This window comes from Prionailurus viverrinus, chromosome D2 (assembly GCF_022837055.1).
Source record: "Prionailurus viverrinus isolate Anna chromosome D2, UM_Priviv_1.0, whole genome shotgun sequence".
Lineage (NCBI taxonomy): Eukaryota > Metazoa > Chordata > Mammalia > Carnivora > Felidae > Prionailurus > Prionailurus viverrinus.
Genome location: NC_062571.1, coordinates 46,904,412 through 46,925,314, shown reverse-complemented (window position 1 = coordinate 46,925,314; position 20,903 = coordinate 46,904,412). Strand labels below are relative to the sequence as shown.

The window sequence follows — 20,903 nt, the reverse complement described above, 5'->3', positions numbered from 1 at the left end:
ACTTTACCAAGAAAGAAATCCCTGTGACCAGTGAACATAGGCTGCGGCGTTCAGCCTCGTTAGTCATCAGGCAGGTGCATGTTAAACCACGACATGCCACTTATAGTCACCCACCAGAAAGACTGAATGAAAAAGGCGGGCGGTTCTCGGAGATGACAAGGACAGAGCTACGGGCACTTGTGGGTATTGCCGGGATCTGCAAAAGTTGCTATGCACCCCGAGGCCCCGCAGTGCCACCACTAGGCATGTCCCAGATAGAAATATGTGTGCAGATATGCTGGGGACTTGGACACGTCACACGTTCACAGCAGCCTTACCCATGATGGCCTGACCCTAACCAGGGGTTTAGGAACGATCCAGGGGCTCAATAAGTATGATTCGTTCTTGCAGCAGGAAACTCTACAGCAGTGGAAAAGAATTACCCACAACTCCACCTAACAACGTGCATGAATCCTAAACACCTACCATGGGACTAGGGAGGCTCAGTAACATGTTATAGGTATAATTCCATGTGTATAAAGTTGAAAAACAGGGCAGAAAGAAAACTGTACTATTTGTAGGTGGGTAATTGGGCAGCAGAAATAAAGAAAGGCAAAGAAACAAATGCCATAAAAGTCTGGATAGAAGTCTCGCTTACACAGGTGTTCATTTTACAGCAATGTGGTAATCTGCAGGTATATGCTTTAAGTACGTTTCTGGATGTACGGATACTTCACTATATTAAAAAAACAAAAAACAGAGAAGCTCAAGGCTGAAGTGTCTATGTAATTTGGCCAAGACAACCCAGCTACTCAGGGAGCAAAGCTGAGAAACAAAGGTGGATGTTCTAACCCCAGAGGCCATGCTTTGACTCAGACCATGCAGGGCGCTGGCACACCCATCTACTCTATTCGTGGTGCCAGCTTCTGGCCACACATCCACCTCTCTCTCTCTCTCTCCCCCCTTCCTTCTCTCTTTCCCTCCCTCCCTCCCTCCCTCCTTCTCTGTGCTTGCTCAGAACTGGGACCCTTTGCAGAACCCAACATAGAACCCAGATCTGTCCCTCCCTCAGGTCCCCCAGCATTTACCAAATTTCTCAGACTGCGTGCTGCAGAACCTGTAAGATTTCAAACAGGAACCGTCATCAAAGGCGCTTATCTCCTTTCTACCAGAAGCATAGAGGAAACGCAGCAATCGCAGGGGTTAGCGACAGCAGACATGTCTGGGCAAGCCATGGGCACTCACAGGTGGGCTCAGTCAGCTTCTGCAGCAGGTTCCTGGCAAAGCTGTTATTAGCCTGGGTTCCCCTGGAAAGGAGGCTTAGAGGATCAGTCCTTCTTTCACTGTTAATAACGGAGTCCGTGAGCCCTTTCAAGCATGTTTGTTCTGGCAGAGAGCAGGCCACCTCTGACAGACAGGAATGGGCAGTGTGCCTGCTGCAGTCAGAGGCAGCCCCGGCCATCCCCATGGAGAAAACTGGAGGCAGCAGACCCACGGGGTCAGCGGAGCCCGTTACTGGAGATGGCCTGCCCAGAGGTGGCAGTCCCTCTTATCTGGGCATTCGTTCATTCATTCAGCCAGTCATTCATTCACTTGCGAAAGTATTCTAGGAGCCAGGGATACAGCAGTGAACAGGACAGACAAGGTCTCTACCCTCATGAAATGCACATTCTAGGAGAGAACAGGTAACAAGCCGATTGCAGGGCTCCGTGGAGAAAGGTGAGGGGGGAAGGGCAAGTAAGGGCTTTGGAGGTTGGAGTTTCCTGACATTTGAGTAAAGGAGCTGAAGGGTGACGTACACATATACCTGGGCAGAGAGGTTTGGAGGCAGGGGTAGTGGGGTCCATGTCGGAAGAGCAGCGAAGAAGCCAGTCTGCCTGGAGCAGTCTGCGAAGAGGGAGAGAGCAGGAAGTGGGTCAGAGAGGTAATGGGGTTTAAGTCAGTAGGGCCTTGTTGTCACGGTGATGACACTGGCTTTCCCTGAGTGACGTGGTGCCCTTGCTGGGTTTTGAACAGAGAATGGCAGAGCCTGACAGGGTTCCAACGGGATCCCTCTGGCCACCTGTTGAGAATAGATCCCAGAAGGCAAGGCCAGAAACAGGGAGACGAGCTAGGAGCTCATTATCCACTAATGCAACTGGGAGACGATGGCAGCTTGGCCTGGGTGGTACTGGTGATGAGAAGTAATTGAATTCTTGATATATTTTAAGGTAAAGCCAGTGTAAGTATTTCCCTGCTGGAATGGAAGAAAGGTATAAGAGAATGAGAGAAGTCAAGGGTAATTGCAGGATGTTTTGATCTAAGCAACTGGAAGGATGGATTAGCCATTAACAGATGCAAAAGACCAAAGGAAGTGCAGTGTTTGGAATGAAGCATGAGAGTTCCCATTGGGCTTAGTCTGAGATACCTGGTAGAGGCTCAAGTTTGTTATTATTTTTTTAACGTTTATTTATTTTTGAGAGACAGAGCATGAACAGAGTAGGGGCAGAGAGAGAGGGAAACACGGAATCTGAAGCAGGCTCTAGGCTCTGAGCTGTCAGTACGGAGCCCAATGCAGGGCCTGAACTCACGAACCACAAGATCACGACCTGAGCCAAAGTCAGACACTTAACCGACTGAGCCACCCAGGCACCCCTAGAGGCTCAACTTTAAGTGTCCAATAGGCAGTTTAACATTTAAGTCTAGAGAATTGGAGAGAGGACTGGGTTGGAGGGGGAATTTGGAGGCTGTTGACATATAGATGGGGTTTGAAGCCGTGAGGCTGGGGTGAGGCACCATAGAGCCAAGTGTAGAGACAGCAGAGGACCAGGGCTGAACCCTGAGCTGCTCCCAGGTGAGAAGTCAGGGGCAGAGGAGGAGCCAGCAGAGGGGGCTCAGGAGGGCTGGTGAGGGGGAGGAGCCGGGAGTGAGTTGGGGATCCCGAGGCAACTGAAGGGAATGTCTAGGGAGGAAGGGGCAGTGACAACATGCACTGTGGACAGATCAACCAGAAGAGATCGAGCATGGTTCATTGCTGACTTGGGCAAGCATGGTTCTGGTGGAGAGCTGGGGTAGAGCTTGATGATAGCGGGTGTGAGAAAGGGTAAGACGAGGGGAAATGGAGTGTGAGAATAACCGACTGTTTCAAGAAGTTGACTATAAAGGGAAAGAGAAATGGGACAGTGGCTGGAGGGGAGGTCAGGTAAAGAGAGGGCTGTTGGGTTTTTTGGTTTTGTTTTAAGTTGGGAGACAAAACAGCAATGCAAAAGACTGATGGTACTGGAGAGGGAGAGAAGAATGGCTGGAGCACTGATCTCTCTTGTGGACATAGATGCAAAGATCCTCAACAAAATACTTAACAAATTGAATCCAGCAGTATATGAAAGGATTATACAAATGAGATGAGATTTATGACCAAATGAGATTTATCCCAGGAATGCAAGGGTAGTTTAACACCTGAAAATCAACAGTTGTAATACACGAATGGAATTAAAGACAAAAACCACATGATTGGGACGCCTGGGTGGCTCAGTCAGTTAAGCATCTGACTCTTGATCTCAGCTCAGGTCTTGATCTCAGGGTTGTGAATTCAAGCTCCCCCCCTCCCCCCACCCCCATTGGGCTCCCTGCTGAGTACATGAACCCTACTTAAAACACCACATGATCATCTCAGTAGACTCAGAGAAAGCATTTAATAAAGTCTGGCACCCTTTCCTGATGAAAATAAACGGCCTAGGGATGGGGGTAGAAAGAAACTTATTGAACTTGATAAAGAGTATATATCTACAAGAGACCCAAAGGTAACATCATACTTGTGGAGGAAGACTGGATGCTTATCCTCTGAGATCAGAAACAAGGCACAGATTCTCACTCTCCTCACTGAAATTCAGCACTGTACTGGAGGTTCTGGCCAGAGCAATTAGGCAAGAAAATGACATACATCCAGATTGGAAAGGAAGAAAGGAGTTAAAGTATCTCTTATTTGCAGATAATAGGATCTCATATACAGAAAACCTTAAGAAATCCACTAGAAAACAATTAGAAGTCCTAAAACATTCGGCAAGACTGCAGGATACACTAATCAGCTGTATTTCTGTTCAGTAGCAATGAGCACACCAACAATGAAATTAAGAAAACTTCATTTACAATAGCATCCCAAAGAAGAGAATACTTAGGAATAAATGTAACAAAAGAAGTATAAAACTTACTACTCTGAAAGTGACAAAATGTTGTTAAAAGAAACTAAAAAAGACCTGAATAAATGGAAGGACATCCCATCTTCATGGATCAGAAAACTTGACATTGTGAAGAGGGCAATGCTCTCCTGTAGATCTATGGACTTCTGTGCCCAGCTCTGGGAACATGGGCCCTGGAGCCCCATCGGGCAGCAACTCCTACCCAGCTCATCATGAGAGGAAAGAAGAGGGAACCACTGAGTACTCAGGGTTACCTGGCATCTGGCAGGTGCTTGCACGGATGAACCCTTGCCTAGTTATCTGGAGAGAGCCTGCAAGCCCTCAAAGGTGGGTCTGATAGGACGGTGCTTGGCAAAGCCAGTTGCACTGATGGGTGAGAGGAGGCAGAGTGAGCACAGATTCCAGCATCAGGTTGTGTGGTCTGAGTGTGATCTGGCTCTGCCCTTTGCTGGCTGTGTGACCCTGGGTAGGCCTGTTACCCTCTCTGTGTCTTTGTCTGCAAAACAGAAGAAGAATGCCTTCATTGCAGGACTGTCGTGAGAATTAAGAGAGAAGACGGACACAAAGTGCTCAGCGCTCTCTCAGTACAAGGTAGCCCTGGAACATTCAGCAAACACAGCACACCTGCTGTGCGCAGGCAGGGGAGGTGGCAGGAAAAGAGGTCGGGGGAGCTTCCATCCTACTCCACAAGATGGCCACTAACCAGGAAAGCAAGCCACGAGGCACAGAGCAGTGGTTCTCAAATGTTAGCTAGCATCTGAGGCACCCCGAGGAAGGCCTGTGGAAATGGGACTGCTGGCTCCACTCACGGGGATTCCAGCTCACTTGGGCGATGCCCTCGAATTTGTATTTCTAACAAGTTCCCGGATGCTGCTGGTGCTGCTGGTCCGGGGCCCATATTCTGTGAACCTCTGTGTTTTGGAAGGGTGGTGAGTGCTGTTGAAAGAAAAACAAACCCGAGCAGTTTTAAATACAGTGATGAGGACAGGCCATTCAAACAGTCTGGGAGGTGAGAAAGCCAGCCAGGATGTCTGGTGGAAGCTGGCCAGCCAGAGGCAGCAGCCTGGGCATCAGCAGAGCACATCTGATGTGGTCCTGAAGCAGCGTGGAGGGTGGGTAGGCCGGAGGGGTGAGGGACAGGGCAGATGGGAAGGAGCCTCCCGCACCCCTGTGAGGACTTTGGCTCTCACTCCTTTTGTTTGTTTGTTTTAATTTTTAAAAATATTTATTTTTGAGAGAGAGCATGAGAAGGGGAAGACACAGAATTTGAAGCAGGCTCCAGGCTCTGAGCTGCTGGCACAGAGCCTGATGCGGGGCTGGAACTCCTGAACTGCAAGATCATGACCTGAGCTGAAGTCAGACGCTTAACCCGACTGAGCCACCCAGGTGCCCTGGCTCTCACTCCTAAATGAAAGGGGGAGGGCGCATTGGAGGGCTTTGAGCTGAGGCATGATGGCATCTGACATATAGTTGAAAAGGGCCACTCTGACTGCTGGCCTGAAAGGGACAAGGTGAAGCCAAGGACAGGTATACACGGACTAATCCAGGCAGGAGACATGGGTGCTTTCACTATGGTGGGTGACAGTGAAAGTAATCAGGTTCTGAATCTGTTTGGAAAATAGGACTGACAAGCACTGGGTGGAGGTGTGCGAGAGCAAGGACAGTGCAGGTGACTCATGGGGTGTGGGTGAGAGGTCTTGGGGACAGAGCTGTCATTAACCAAGAGCGCAGTTCAGGTTTGGGAGGTCGCGGCCCGACCACAGTTCCATTTGGACACTTCTCAGTTTGAGATGTCTATTTGTCATGAAGCCAGGGCCGGTGCTGCGTTGGATGCAGGAGTCAGGATTAGCGCTCAGTAACTAGTAGCGTGGTAACTCTGACACTCACAGGCTGCCAGGCACTGCCTAGCACAGCCCAGAAGCTCTCTGCCCCAACCTTACAGGCAGCAGCACGGAACGACAGCCCTGGGGCAAGGAACCCAGCTTGGGAATGGTGTCCCTGCCCACAGTGACTGCCCTGTGCTGGGGAGGGGTGTGAGGGACCAGCAGCAGGCCCGCAGTGGCCATCAGAGCCTTGTTGCCCCAGCCCGGTTGTATGTGGCTCTCACAGGCCGCTGGAGACTTTCCTCTGACCCCCTGGAGCCAATTTTCCTGCTCTTCGGTTCCTCAGAAATCAGGTGGTAGAAGGAAAAAGAGGGGACAAATGCAGCTTCCAGAAGCCACAGGGCAGGACACTTGACATGGAGAAAATCCCAGCCTTGGGGCAAGTTGGAGGGACACAAAGCAACCTTTTTAGTCCAGCTGGAAGTGGTCACTGTTTGCTAGAATGACCTCTCCAAATAGAAGCCCCTTGAGGCACAATCCGGTTCAGAATGAAAGGTCACTGGCCCCAGCCCAGGCTAGCAGTGGTGGAGCCCGAGATACTAGTGGACCACTTCTCCTCCGTGCTGCTTGCCCAGCTCTTCTAGGAGATTGAAGAAGAGAGTCTTATTTCCGGTTTCCCTGAATGTTGACCCACCAGGCCCAGAGTCCCTAGCTGGGCCTTTTTTGGCAGCCCTTCCAAAAGGGGAGAGAAAGGACTGTGGCTAATCTGCGCTGGGCTTCAGGTCACTAAGCCAGCAGATGGGCTGCTTGAGCATGATTCTGGTACCTTCAGCCTATCCTCGTATGTTCTGTGGGTCCACCAGCCAGGTGGAGGAGATGCCTCAGCAGGCCTGGGACCCTTTCCATGCCCCAGGCTCACAGAGGGCAGATCTGGCCTCTTCTGGGCTTAGGGGTTGGTTCACAGCATCCTTGGGCCTCCTTCCCCTGTAGTGCTTCTGGAGTCTGTGAGCTTGTAGGAGAAATAGTTCCCAGCCACAGACCCCTGTGACAGGGTGGCAGGGAGCCCGGGCCCGTTTATGGGGAGAACAGAGAGGGAGGGCAGATAACTTGCCTTGGGAGAGCCCGGCACGCCAGCAGTGGTGATTTACTGGGGTGAATTCAGGACGCTAACTGTTCAGCTGCCTCTTATCCACCTTGCCAGAAGTCCTCCTTCCTTCCCAGCGGCTGTGATGGGAAATGCCCCATCAACGTGGCCTGCCTGGCTTCTGTTTGTGCTAAGGAGAGCTCAGATCACAGACAGGGCCAGGAGAGAGTTTGTCATGGTTACTGTTAAGATGAGGCCAGTGGAGGGTTAGTGCCAGTGACACTGAGCGGTGCCCCAGTAACCCCAGCCACTCACCAGGGCAGCTAACATTTATTCAGCATGTTCCTGTGTCAGGCTCTGCAATAGCCCTAGGAAACTGGTCGTGAAAACCTTTACAGGCAGGGACACTGGGCAACAGGGAGACTCAAACGCTTTGTCCAGGTCACAGAGAAGTCGGCAGGAAGCTGGGTTCTTTTTATTTGTTTGTTTGTTTATTTATGTATTTAAATGTCATTTATTTTTGTGAAAGGGAGAGAGAGAGCACGAGCAGGGGAGGGGTAGAGAGAGAGGGAGACAGAGAGAGGGAGACACAGGATCCGAAGCAGGCTCCAGGCTCTGAGCTGTCAGCACAGAGCCTGATGCAGGGCTTGAACTCTCGAACCGTGAGATCATGACCTGAGCCCAAGTCGGACGCTTAACCGACTGAGCCACCCAGGCACCCCAGGAAGCTGGGTTCTAACCCAGGTCTGCTAGAGCTCAGAGCACCCCCTGCTGGATGCCTGCTCTGGAAAGTAGGATGCCAGGGGGCCTCCAGGTGATCCTATGGCCAGGTTCCCTGGGTCTCGTGGCTTTGAGGTGGCCTTGGTCGTTCTCCACATCAGTCTGAGGAGACACAGAGGGGTCTCATGCTTGCTAAGTGCTATTCTTGCCAGGGGTTAGTTGTATCAAAATTACATTATAGAGGGAGGCAGAGAGGCCTAGAGAGGTTTAGCAATTTGCCTTACAGCACACAGCAGAGCTGGGGGCAGAGGCAGCTGTCCCCAGGGTGAGACCATCAGTGATTCTGTCTCCCTCTCTCTCTTCCTCTCCTGGGTAAGCATCAGAGCACCATAGCCTCTGGATCTGAGTTGTCTTGATGGGAGGGACGGAGATCATGGGGAGGCAATCAGACTGAGGAAAGAGTCCCCAAGGTCTTGGACCCAGGGCCTGTTCGACACACAGCTCAGAACTGAGGGCCACCCCCGCTGAAGAGGTCATCTGTGTCCAGGTACTTGTTTGAGAGGACAGAGCCTCAGCTTCCTGGCCTTGCCCCAAGAGGACAATTTTTTTTTAATGTTTATTTTTGAGAGAGAGAGAGAGAGAGCAAGCGGGGAAGGGGCAGAGAGAGGGGGGGACAGAGGATCTGATGCAGGCTCTGCGCTGACAGCTTTGGCACTGACACCCGTGAGCCAAACACGAGGGCTTGAATTTACGAACCACGAGATCATGACCTGACCCCAAAGTTGGACACTCAACCAACTGAGCCACCCAGGCACCCACCCCCAACGGGACAATTTTAAGACTCTCTCTGAACATCCAACCCTAATAGGCCCCACAGCTAAAAATGACCCCCCAACATGGGGTGTGTTATCCTGGCTGGGGCATAATCTGGTGCCCATCTGAGTCCAGAGCCTTCTAAATGGCAGGCACTTGCAGACTTCCAGCCGTCTGGGGAATCTGTGTGGGAGTGGAAGGGATTCCCTAGAGACTGGCAGGTCTAACCGCACAGGTAGGGGAGCGAAAGCTCAGGAGGAGAAAGCAAGATGGCATCAGAGCCCACATGGCCACTGGGAGGGTCTGCCTACCCCCAGGGTAGGTGACTCTAACTGAGCCCTTGGGTCCTTCCCTTGAAGGTGGACAGTGCTGCTCAGACCCAGACGGTCCCTGGGTAGTGGGAGCCCTAGGCTTTTCTGACAGGTTTAGGGCGGGGCATTCCTTGGCTTGTGGCCCTCACTGGCATCATGAAATGCCCTTCCTCCCTTCCTGTGTACTTGAACTTTGGGAAGGGAGAGCCCTGAGCCCCTCCCCAGAACCCAGGGCTAAGGAGGATGTGAGCCCCCACCCCCATACTAGTATCAGGGCCAGGACTAGGGGGCCTATGTGGCCTGCAGCACAGAATTTAAGGAGGGCAGCAAAAGCCTCAGTGATCAGGATGAACATGTTATTGTGATATTTGTAATGGAAATTAATGCAAAAAGTCCATTACATTAGTTTCTTATTGCTACTCTAACAAATTGCCACAAACTTAGTGGCTCAAAACAACACAAATTTATCCTGTCATAATCGTGGAGGTCAGAAGTCAGAACTGAGTCTTCGCTAAAATCAAGGTTTTGGAAGGGCCTGTTCCTTCTGAGGGCTCTTGGGAGACCCTGTTCCTCGCCTGTCCACCTCCTAGAACGCTGTTCACATTCGTTGGTTGTGGCCTCATCACTCCGGTCTCTGCTTCCCTCCTTCCCATCATTACCTCTTCTGTAGTCAGCCTTCCCTCTGCCTCCCTTTTAGAAAACCTACCTGGATAATCCAGTACAATCTCTCCATCCTTAATTTAATCATGTCTGCAAAATCCCTTTTATTAGGTGAGGTAACACAGTCACAGGTTCCAGGGGTTAGGATGTGGACATTTGGGGAGGGGGGAATCATTATTTCTCCTACCACGTCTACAGTAAATCTCAAAATTTCAAATGAAGACAGGATCCGGGGGATTAGGGCGAGACGCTCACAGGATCTGTGCCAAAAGCAGGGTTGCAGCCTGTCATTACTTAAAGTTTTGATAATTTGTTCATCATGCATTTTTTTTACATGTATTTGTTAAAACACTGCAGTGAAATGTTTACCTTGCTTATTGAAGTTTTTGATACCTTAAGTTTTGCTCAGGTGGGCAGTGCCTCATTTGCCTCATCCTGGTCCCCCCTTGCTTCGGAGAGCACTGGCTGTGCACTGCACACTCAGCTTTCAGATGAGCCCCCCACCCCTTCCAGCCCCAGGGCTCCCCTAAGCTCCTCCCTTACAGAATTTGGCCCACAGAACCCCGTGGGTCTCTATTCCTCCTGCCTGGTGCTGCCACCCCCCCCCCCCCAGCTTTGCTTTGCACCTGCCCCCCCTGGTATATATACCAGGGGGAATATAAACGTCCCAGTCTTCAGACTTTGTAAGTATGGGCTTGTGGGCTCATTTCACTGGGACAGAATCCCGCCCTGGAAAGAATGTATCTTTAAGATACGTATCTTTAACTTGTCTTAAGGTAATTTAAGTCTGGATGGGAGGTCTGGCACTTACTAGCTGTGTGACCTTAGGAAAATTCTATAAACTCTCTAGACTTTAGCTGCCGCGTCTGTAAAATGGGGACATCAAAACTCACCTCTCTGGGCTGCACAGGACGCCTTACTTGAAGGCCGAAGCACCAGCTCTGAAGCCAGGAGCCCAGTGTTAGATCCCAGCTCGGCGCTCCCTCCGCACCCACCCACCCACCCCCAAGCTGGGTGACCCAGACAGTTACCTGGCCTTCCTGGGTCTCCACTGCCCCACCTGGAACACATGCCTCCCAGCCTGCGGGGAATGGGAGCTCCTAAAGCGAGTCCTCGTCCCCCCTGTTGGAAGGGACCGTCATTGGGAGCTGCTGGCATTCATTCCTCCGGAGCCTAGGAGCCTAGTATCGCGGAGCGTTCGGGAAAAGGGGGTGAGACGTGTGAACCCGGAGCTCTTCCCGGGGGCCGGCTTCAGGCGTGGCATTTCAGGAACTCGCAAGTGCCGGGCCCTCCCTCCCTCCAGGGTCCGGGCCCGGGGCGGGCGGCGGGCAAGACGCTACCTGCGCGCGTGCCGGGCATTCCTGCCCCGCCGCGCCGCCGCACCGGGCGCGCCATGGGCCTGATGCCGGCCTCGCGGGCCTTCTCCCGGTGCTGCGCCTGCCCGCGGCCGCCCTGCCGCCTGCCCGCCTGCTGCGCGCCCGCGGCCCCAGGTAGCGCGGGACCGGGTGCGGGGAAGCGGCGCCGCGGGCGAGGAGGGCGCCGCGCATGCGTCTCGGGGGCCACGGCGGGGAGCGCGCGTGGGTCAGGGTGCCCGCGGTGGGGCGCGGGGCTGGGGGAGCGGGGCGCGTGCGTGTTCGCGGCGAGAGGCCCCTCCTATCTTGCGGCCGGGGTGGGGAGGTGGCGGCCCGGAGCCGAGAGGGGACTCTCCAAGGGTCATCCCCACCCCCGCCACTACTGAGGGGACGGAGCCTGACGGGAACACCGGGCTACCGACTCCAAACCCAGTGCTCGCCCCCACGTTTGCCTCCCTGGGCCTCGGGAAAGCCGCTGCGCGCGGCCTGGCTGCCACCGGGAGGATAGGGATCCTCTGCCCTGGGGCTGGCTCACCATGGGCCGGACCCCGGCAAGATGATGTATGCCTCTTGCTGCCATTCTCTTTCTTGCGCTGATGTCAGCTTCTTGGTTGGTGAGGCCTGGCTAGAGCCCAGCCTGTTGGTTTCAGCCTCCAGGGCAGTTCTGAAGCTGTCGAGGCCCCAGAGCAGGGCCATGCACATGGGCACATACAGCCATGAAAGGGTGGGTTGACAGACCTTGGAGGGGAGCTGAGAGCAGGAAGGGACTTCCCCAAGTCTGAACCTCTGGAGAGAATTTAGGAACGTTTTTTCCTTGTCTCTCTTCCCCGACTGTGGCCTAGTCCCCCACTCCTGGTCCTGCCACCAACTAGAGAGAACCCTAGAGGAACCAAAGCCAGCCTGAGGTCTCCTCTTGGGAATCAGCTCCAGAGAGGGAAAACCAGGCCCTTTCCTGCAGAGTCCTTTGAGCTGACAGAGCCCAGGGCCCTAGGCTGGCCCTCCTGGGTCAAGAGAAGGCCACATTCACCAAGCACCTGCTTCGGTGTGCCTGCTGTGGGAAGCTCTCCCATGGCTTCTCACAGCCCCACGAAGTGGCAGGGAGACTGAGGACTGTGCCCAAGGTCATCCAGGACAGGGATCTGAGCCAACTGACTGCCCGGTCTGTGGCCTGTGACTTCCTGCTTCTTCAGGGGATTCTGGGGAGAGGGGAATGAGGGCTAGGGTTTGCCAGGGGGAGCTGGCAGGGAAGGAGGCTCGGCCCAGCTCTGAGCCTTCCGACAGGTTCATCGAGAGGAGAGGCAGCCACTGCCAGTTTCCTCTCTGGTGGCAAAGCCAGTACTTTGTGAAGAGCGTGGGCTGGGACCTCGAGGAACCGGCACACTGGCTGGGTTTCCAGGGATCTGACAAACCTACTGGAGCTGGTTCTTGGCAAGGCTTCCCCTCCGAGATGTGCCAGGAGGGCTGAGGGAGTTCAGTGTGGCTGTTCTGAGCCCTGCCAGGTTCTTCCAGAGAGACCCTGGCAAGGGGAGTGGTGGGCAAGGAGAGTGAAGGAGGCCGGGCCCTGTAGCCGGAGTGCAGGTTGCTTCCAGCAGGATAGCAGGAGAAAGGAAACCCTAGAGGGCTGGGCTGGAGTGAGCTTTCCCGTAGCGCTCCACGAAACTTCTTTCCTCAGAGGGTGGTGAGGGGGCAGCTTGCTCCTAAAGTTGGCACAGAGTCTCATGCAAAGCTCCGCACAGCCCTGCTGGGAATGTGGGGTCAGTCCCAGGCCTGGTGGTGCCTCACAGCCCCCTGCCTCGGGCAGGGCCCTCAGGGCAGCCCCTTAAAAACAGTACGATGATCCCATTTTATAGATGGAGAAACTGAGGCCCAGGAGAGGCGGCCACCTCTCTGCTCAATAGCTTAGCTGGGATGTATACCCAGACCCGTGCACATTGAGGCTCAGAATCTTTTTATGGCCTACAGTCTTGACCGCCACTTGCTGCCCGTGTCTCCACTCCCACCCGTAGCCCAGTCCTGTCACCAAGCTCAGCGACTTACAGGGCCTCTGAGGCACTATCACTGTTTCCCAAAGTCCCTGAGCAACATACGAGGTCAGTGCTCCTGGGGGAGGGGGGTGGGAGGGGGGCAGCAACAGGCGTTCGGCTGGTAGGGTTTACATGTTTACAGCTCTCGGGCCGCACTAAGGCTGTCCTCTACCTAGAACAGGGTGAGGTGCAAGTGCAACAGTGACAGAAGGGTAGATGGGCAGAGGGGCAGACAGAAGGATGGCGTTTGGCCCCCGGATGGGAGATGGGAGAGCAGGAAGGGCTAGAGCCCAGAGGAGGCTGAATGGGATTATCCCAGCTTTGTGGATCTCTGGAGGACGTTTTAGAATTCTGCTCCGTGTCTCTCTTCCCTGACTGTGGCCTTCGGTCCCCTGTGAGCCCAGCGAGGGGCGCCGAGTGCGTGAACTCTGGATCCTTCACTCAGTGCTCCTTGACCTCTGCCCCCAGTCCAGCACCAGCTCGGGGCTGAGGAGGGGCAGGTGTCTTCACGCATCCGTGGTAGAGCGCAGGGAGAGAAGGAGCGAGAGCTCTGTGGTTATGCAGAGGTGAGGGGCTGGGACAGCTCCCACAGGAGGGCACGTCTGAGCTGTTCCCCAGCGCTAATGGGAAATTTGCACAGACTGAAGAGGAAAGAGACCTCTGGGTAGAGGTCTGCTCATGGGCCAGGCAGCAGCAAAGCAGGCGGATTTAGGACGCTCAAGTAGCGGGTGAGGCTGACAGGAAAGGAGGCAGGCACTGAGGGTGCAGTGCCAAGCTCGCCCCCTCCCCTTTCGGGGACCCTCTGCTCGTGGGCAGTTCCCCCTGCGTGTCCTCTGCCCCGCTCGTTTGAGTTTCCAGAAGTGGAGTGGCTGGGTCGTCTGGTAGTTCTGTTGTACATTAAAAAAATTTTTTTTTTATTGAGAGACAGAGGGAGACAGAGCATGAGCAGGGGAGGGGCAGGGGTGGGGGTGAGGGGACACAGAATCCGAAGCAGGCTCCAGGCCCTGAGCTGTCAGCACAGAGCCCGACCCGGGGCTCGAACCCGTGAACCGCGAGTTCATGACCTGAGCCAAAGTCGGCTGCTTAATCGACTGAGCCACCCAGGCGCCCCGTGTTGTACGTTTTTTAAGGCACCTCCTTAACTGTTTTCCACAGCGACTGCGCCGGTTTACATTCCCACCAACAGTGCACAAGCCTTCCAGTTTCCTGACATCCTCGCCGACACTTGGCTGTTCTCTGGGGGTTTTTTTTGATAGTAGCCATCCTAACGGGTGTGAGGTGGTATCCCACTGGGGTTTGACTTTCATTTCCCTAACGACCAGTGATGCCGAATCATGATGATGTTTTCCTGTGAGTACGTTCCCTGTCTTGTGGCGTGAGCTCTGCCTCATCTGTTCTTGCTCTCTGGGTTCTGCCCAGGGTCTGAGGAAGCCTTTATAGGTTCCTCAAGCTTCCGGGCGCCTCAGGAGCGCTTTGGGCCCTGACAGTACCCCTCCTCCTCCGTCATCCCAAGCACCCTTCCCCCCCACTCACTGAGCTGGTTAGCTGAGGGTGTGACCAGTTCCTCTCTGTGCCCAGGAATTTTTGGGCAGCGCCTGGAGGACACGGTCCACCACGAGCGGAAGTATGGCCCCCGCCTGGCCCCGCTGCTGGTGGAGCAGTGCGTGGACTTCATCCGGGAGCGTGGGCTCACTGAGGAGGGGCTCTTCCGCATGCCGGGCCAGGCCAACCTGGTGAGGGACCTCCAGGATTCCTTCGACTGTGGGGAGAAGCCACTGTTTGACAGGTGAGCCGAGGGAGAACAGTACAGGCGGATCACCTGCCCGTTCCCGCTGCAGGGGCTCCGCCCAGGATGCGGGCTCCAGTGGGCAGAGGCCCGTTGGCACCCACAGAGCCTGGCAGCAGGATGCTGGGTGGCATGGCTCTCCCCATGTGCTCAGTGAGTGCCCCCCGCTTCCCCCATGGGCTGACCATTGGGCACAGAGTCTCTGCAGAGGCCCCCTGGGCCTCCTTTCAGGGATGGGACCCTGGCCCACCCCCAGGCCCCTTCAGTGACAGGATGGCGCAGCAGCCCCACATGGTGTCAGGTGTCAGGGGTGGGGAGCCCGTCTCCTCCACCTTCCCTGCACCGGTGCTCATCCGTCCTGACCCATCACTGGGCTTACCAGGTCCAGGGCTGCGCCTGGTGGATAGAGGCAACTTCACTTAGGAGCCCAAGTGTGACCTGGGAGGGGGGGCTACTTGGAGGCCTCTTCTTCCTGACAGGGCCCCACCCATTATGGAGCAGTTTTCATAGAAAGTTCTTGGTGCATCAAGCCAACCCCGGCCTCCGTGGAGCTGCCCTTTCTTCTCAGGTCCGCCCTCACAGTCAAGGCCCGCCTCTGCCCCAGGATAAGCCCATGGGTTTCTGCCAGCAGCCTTGGCCTTGGCCTTGGCCTTGGCCTTCCCAGCTCTTGGGGCAGAGCACCCTCAGTGCCTCCAGCTTCCGCCCAGACCCATCAGCCCAGCCGGGCGAGTCTGTCACTTCCCTTCTGCGGAGGTGGACTGGATGGACTGGATGCCGCCCCAGGGGAGCTCCGCCCTCAGGGAAGAAGAGATATCCAGGGGTGGAGGTGTTACCCTGTGGGCAGAGAAACTAAGGGTTATCTCTCCAGGTCACACCTAGAGTAAGGTCAGAAGCTGATTTGGACCCCAGGGCAGCCCTCCCTGCCTCTGTGCCCAGCTCCCTTACCACACGCTGAGAGCCTGATCCTGGGGGAGGGAGCGGGACAGGGGGCACTGCCCTAGAGGGACGCCTAGGCTCGTGGGCACGCACAGGGCTGTGGGCTGTAGGACAGTCTCCTTGGGCGCTGGGGAAGGATGCCTGGATTCAGGGCAGGACTGTGTAGGAGGGGAGGGTGGTGAGGGGGGTTTAGGAAGAAGTACCAAGAAAAGGCCCTGAGCCTTTGTTAAAGGGAAAGAAAGGCTCTGCAGTGAGTGGAGAAGGAAGGAGAGGGTGAGGAGTGCGTTTCTAGGTCGGGAGGGAAGCAGGTGAGGCGGTCAGGGTGCTGGGCCAGGCTCCCTAGACCAGGGCGGGGCAGAGGATCTGGGCAGCATAGCTGCAGGGATGTGTGGGGCTGTGAACTGAGGCTGCCACACTGGCGGGGGCGGGGGCAGGCCTCCCAGGCCCAGAAGCACTGTAAGCGGAGGGCATGGAGGGGGAGCCAGGATGGGGCTCCAGCCAGCGAGGCCTGCAGAGTGGAAGGGCTGCTCTCAGTCCACTTGGCCCAGGACAGAAAAGCTTTCACCTCCCCCACTGACGGGAGACGTCACAGAGGGGCCTTGGCCACACTTCTGTTTACACTGCCCAGGTCTTCCCCAAGGGCAACCCTACAGATCCTCCCTGCTTTCTGCCCCTCCCCCGATCCTCCTGGGGCTCTAGCTCTTGCCTTGGCCCACACTGAACCCACAGGGCTGGGGGGGGGGGGCGGAGGCAGGGAGGGCACTGAGCTCGAGCTTGGGCACCCGCTGGGGCTGTGAGCACCCAGGAAGTGGGGGGTGTTGGCAAAGGAGGTAAAGTGGCCTTGGGAGAAGGTAGTGCAGAGCGTGGACAGCAGCTTTCCTGGCTAGAGGCAGGGACGGGGGCCCCTTGACCAGGCCAGACTAAGAGCCATCAGGCTTGAGGCAGAGAGGGGCCCTAGCTGTGTGGGTTTCAGGTATATATGGGGCTGTAGAACCCCAGAATCCCAAATGTCATAGCCAGAAGGGATTCTGTGAGGCCAGCCATGGACAGCCAGGGCAGGTGACACCTTAGTGGCACACAGTCACATTCTCCTGGCCCTTGGCTCATCTTTCTTGAGTGTTTGCCATGAGTTAAGATGCAGGTTCAGGGTTTAAATCCAGGGCCCTAGACAAGCAGATGAAATACCTAAGGCCCAGACCCATCCAGGAAGGCAAGCTTAGAGGAGGTGCCAAGACCGCAGTCCAGGGACTGAACCCAGAGGCCAAAAGGCCCAGGGTTGCTGCCCTCCACTGGGGGCGCATTAACCCCGGGCAGCTCCAAGCTGGGAGTGGACACAAAGGGCACTGGGGTGCTGGAAATGGGGTGATGAACATAGCCCCACGCGTCTGTAATGTGAACAGGAACTCAGAGGCTGGGGGGCAGGGCCTGACCTCTGACTGCCCAGCCCCTGGGGGCCCCATCACCCACTCATCATCCACCCCCTACTGGGAGCAGAGCAGCTCCCACGTTGCCCTGCAGAGAACCCTGGGGCAGCCACCAGGCCACCAGAAGGGGACCTGCGCTCCTCCCGGTTCCCTGGCTAGCAGTGTGCACACGCAAGCACACACGTGGACATGAGAGCAGAGGCTGCCCCTAGTGGTGTGGTGCAAGGTGCTGGTCACTTCTGGGGTTCCCCGGCGTCCCAGGCCTCATGCATGTCCCCCTGCCCACAGCACAACAGACGTGCACACGGTGGCCTCCCTGTTGAAGCTGTACCTGCGGGAGCTCCCCGAGCCTGTGGTCCCCTTCGCCAGGTACGAGGACTTCCTCAGCTGTGCCCAGCTGCTCACCAAGGACGAGGGGGAGGTTAGTGGCTCCTGGGGACCCATCCTGGGAGGCGGGCCTGCCGGCAATTGGATGTATGGATGCAGAGCACAAACTCTGACTTTGAGTGACTTTTGTGGCACATAGATCCTGGCCTACAAACTGCTCTGTAGGATGGGGGCCCTTGAACCTCCTGCTCTGTGAAGGGGGGGGTGCCCGGAGCACCCTGCTCTGTGATTGTAGGGGGGCCCGGAGCAGGTCTGTGTGTGGGAGGGGGCTCTGGATGGTGCATGTCTGGAGCATCCCATCTGTGTAGGGTCCTCTCTTCGTGCAGGCCTCCGTCTCTGGGAGGGGCAGGTACCTCCTAAAGCAGGCCGAGTTTCAGTCATGGTCCTGGGCCCCCAGTGGGGGCTCCTGCTGCGCGCGCACACACACACACACACACACACACACACACACACACACACACACAACCTGAACGTAAGGCCACCCAGGCCAGCCACAGGGTTCAGAAACCACCAGACCTTTCATCTATTTATATCCTGCCTCCTCCCAAAAGAATTTGAGTCTGCTTCCAGGGCTGAGGGCTCCCACGCCTACCCCCAGCCTCTCCCGCAGGTGTCTAAGCCCTAAGCCTGCTTTGGCTGGGGCAGGACTTTATTTGCTCACCCTCTGGCCCTGAGGGAGATGAGGGGTCTTTATCTGGCAAATATTTGTACCTCCGTAGGTGTACTGAGCCCCGGCCCTAACGTTTCTCTTTGGCCCTGCAGAGGCATTACCCTTCACATCAATTCCCCAAAAGTAAATCTGCTTCCCCAAGAGGTCACAAGCCTGGCCTCACTGCTCCTCCGAGGGAGATGGAGCGGGGAGTGCCTTCTAGTCACCTGAGGCTCGGCTGCATGGGCCTTGGCTGGAGGTCTGGACTCTGATTTCTGCCCCCACTCCCAGCCCACCCTCCTCCTCTTTCCCCAGCCCTCCCTCCCTCGAGCAGGAGAAGGGCCTGGGGTCTCAGTGCTGGCCTTTGAAGTGTTGTTTTTCTCTTTCAATCCCAAGGGGACTCTGGAGTTGGCTAAACAAGTGAGCAGCCTTCCCCTGGCCAATTACAACCTGCTCAGATATATCTGCAAGTAAGTGACCAGGGGCAGGGGCTTCAGTGCCCTGCACAGAGGGGGCTGGGTCATTCTCCCACCCAGGTGCTGATGGAGGCAGTGAGGGGTAGAGAAACATAGCCCCTGCACTCACAGAGCTTACAGTCCCTGTGGGAGCAGGTGGTGGTATAGTCTCCCCAGTGAGGGGATGCACCTCTGTCCCTTCACCCTTCTCTGGGTGCCTCTTGCCATCCCCTCCCCCAGGGGTCTGCCTCCTGAGCACAACTGGGGCCCCGGTGCCTGGAGAGGGCGTGCAAGGTGGCCTTCACTTAGCCCCATGCCTGAGGGGTCTGGGCCTTCTTGGGCATCTGCCCCCCCACTCCAGGTGGGAGAGTCGTCCCTCTGGCCCCTGCTTCTGATGGCCCTCCCAGATCCCTGAGAGAGGGAAGCTCCGCCCCCTTCTGAGCTTGGCAGGGGCAGCTGGCCATGCCCAGCAGCTGTGGACACTCGTGGACATGGCTGGGCTGGGGGGCCGGGCAGCTCCCAGCAGATCTGGCATCAGGTTTTGCTTTTCTGCCACCTGCCTCTTCCTTACTGTACAGGTTTCTGGATGAAGTTCAGTCCCACTCAAATGTTAACAAGATGAGTGTCCAGAACCTGGCAACCGTTTTTGGACCTAACATACTCCGGCCACAGCTGGAAGACCCGGTAACCATCATGGAAGGTAACGGTGGAGGCATGCATGGCGGTGCTGGGTGCTGCCTGGCCTAGGGCCGGGCCAGTGGAAGGGGGCTCCATTCCAGGGGAACTGGAAGGAGCCTCTAGAACACCTCACCTCCCTCTGACCTCTGACCCCATGGGATCCAGCTATAAAAGGAAAAGGAACTTTGCCCTGCGGATGGGGTCACTGAGTGCAATGGAGAATGACAGGAGGGCCTGGGGTGGGGGGGAGGGGGTGGGATGGAAGAGGTCAGCGCCCTTGCCCTTGAATACACACAGATGTTTTGCTTTCCTTAAGTAATTTTTTATTAAGTAGTTGTCACAGGCTCCTTGGATGTCAGGATATTATATATATATTATATCAACATTATATATTAATATATATATTATTATAATATATTTATTACTTATATTTATAAATTATATATATTATATATAAAAGTTATATATTATATAATGTATCTTAATTATATATATTTATATTACATTATATATTACATTATATATTTATATATAAATATATTTATATTATTATATTGTATATTAATATATATTAATATTATATAATAATATGAAAACTAGCAGTAGCCACTGCTTTCAATATGCAAGGGCCCCTACTAAGTGCCTTACTCGTATCACTTCATTTTAATCTTTACAAGCAGCTCATGTGTGGTTATGGCACCCATTTTACACATGAGTAAACTGAGGTCAGGAGGGGCAAGGTGACTCTCTGTCAGCTAGATTTACTAAAGGGCACAGGTACAGGCTGACCCAGAAACAGAGCCCAGGCTCAGAGGCCCCGTGGAAGACTGTCTCAGAGGGGTTAGTGTGGGAGTCCTCGCAGACAGGAGACCCACAGCCAGTCCCGGCTAAGGTGTGCAGAGGCTGGCCAGGTCTCACACAGGACAAAGCCTGCTGGGGCTGCCACTGCTGGCCCCTGGCAAGCTGAGGGCAGAGTTGCTATTCCTTGCTGAGCAGACCTGTCTGGAGCTCTCTGTCCCCCCAAGCCAAGGTTGTGACTCTTGGGGTGGCAAGCTCGCTCAGATCCCCCCTTGGCCTGCCTGGCTTGGTCTCTCACCCCAGGCCCCCAGTTTCTCGGCCTGCCAGGTTGAACAGATGCCCGACAGCAAACCCAGAGTTCCTGCCTCACCCAGTTTTCTGGCCTAAGAGTTCCTTTATTTTTTCCAGGATTCTTAGTTGCCTCTAGTGGGAGTGTCCACCCAAGGACCCCTCCTTCCTTATCACCTGGAAACCTTCCCAGTCTCTGGTCTTTGTTTGGTGGAGGGTAATAGCAGGGACCAAGGCAAGCGGATAGGTACCACGGTCCCATTGTACTGCCCCCATTTTGTCGCTTTCTCCCCAACCCCCAGGCTCAGGAATACAGGCTTCCCAGGCTGCATCTTAGGGGCTGTGGCCTGGAGAGGAGGTATTGTGTGCGTGATTGTGTGTACGTGTGCGTGAGGGGGGTATTGTGTGTGTTGGGGGCTGCATACGTTTATATGTGTATATATGGAATTGTGTGTTACGACCGTCAGCATGTGGGACTGTATGTGTGCCCATATGCACCTGTAAGACATTTCTGTCCCTGTCCCAGAGCCCCCCAGAATGTGGACAGTCAGGCACAGCCAT

General features: G+C 55.2%; 1 protein-coding gene across 8 annotated transcripts in view; it reads left to right on the top strand.

Annotated features, from left to right (window-relative positions):
• ARHGAP22 (Rho GTPase activating protein 22) overlaps positions 1-20,903 on the top strand; it is a 176,917-nt gene that overhangs the window by 150,127 nt on the left and 5,887 nt on the right. For 7 of the 8 annotated variants that reach the window (XM_047826404.1, XM_047826403.1, XM_047826401.1 and 4 more), the window contains 4 exons: positions 14,520-14,727; positions 17,376-17,508; positions 18,520-18,593; positions 19,157-19,278. In XM_047826404.1, the coding sequence (XP_047682360.1) occupies positions 14,520-14,727; positions 17,376-17,508; positions 18,520-18,593; positions 19,157-19,278 (537 nt within the window). Of the gene's footprint in view, positions 1-9,871; positions 11,056-14,519; positions 14,728-17,375; positions 17,509-18,519; positions 18,594-19,156; positions 19,279-20,903 lie in introns of those variants that run through there. The other variant, XM_047826408.1, reaches the window with a different exon arrangement.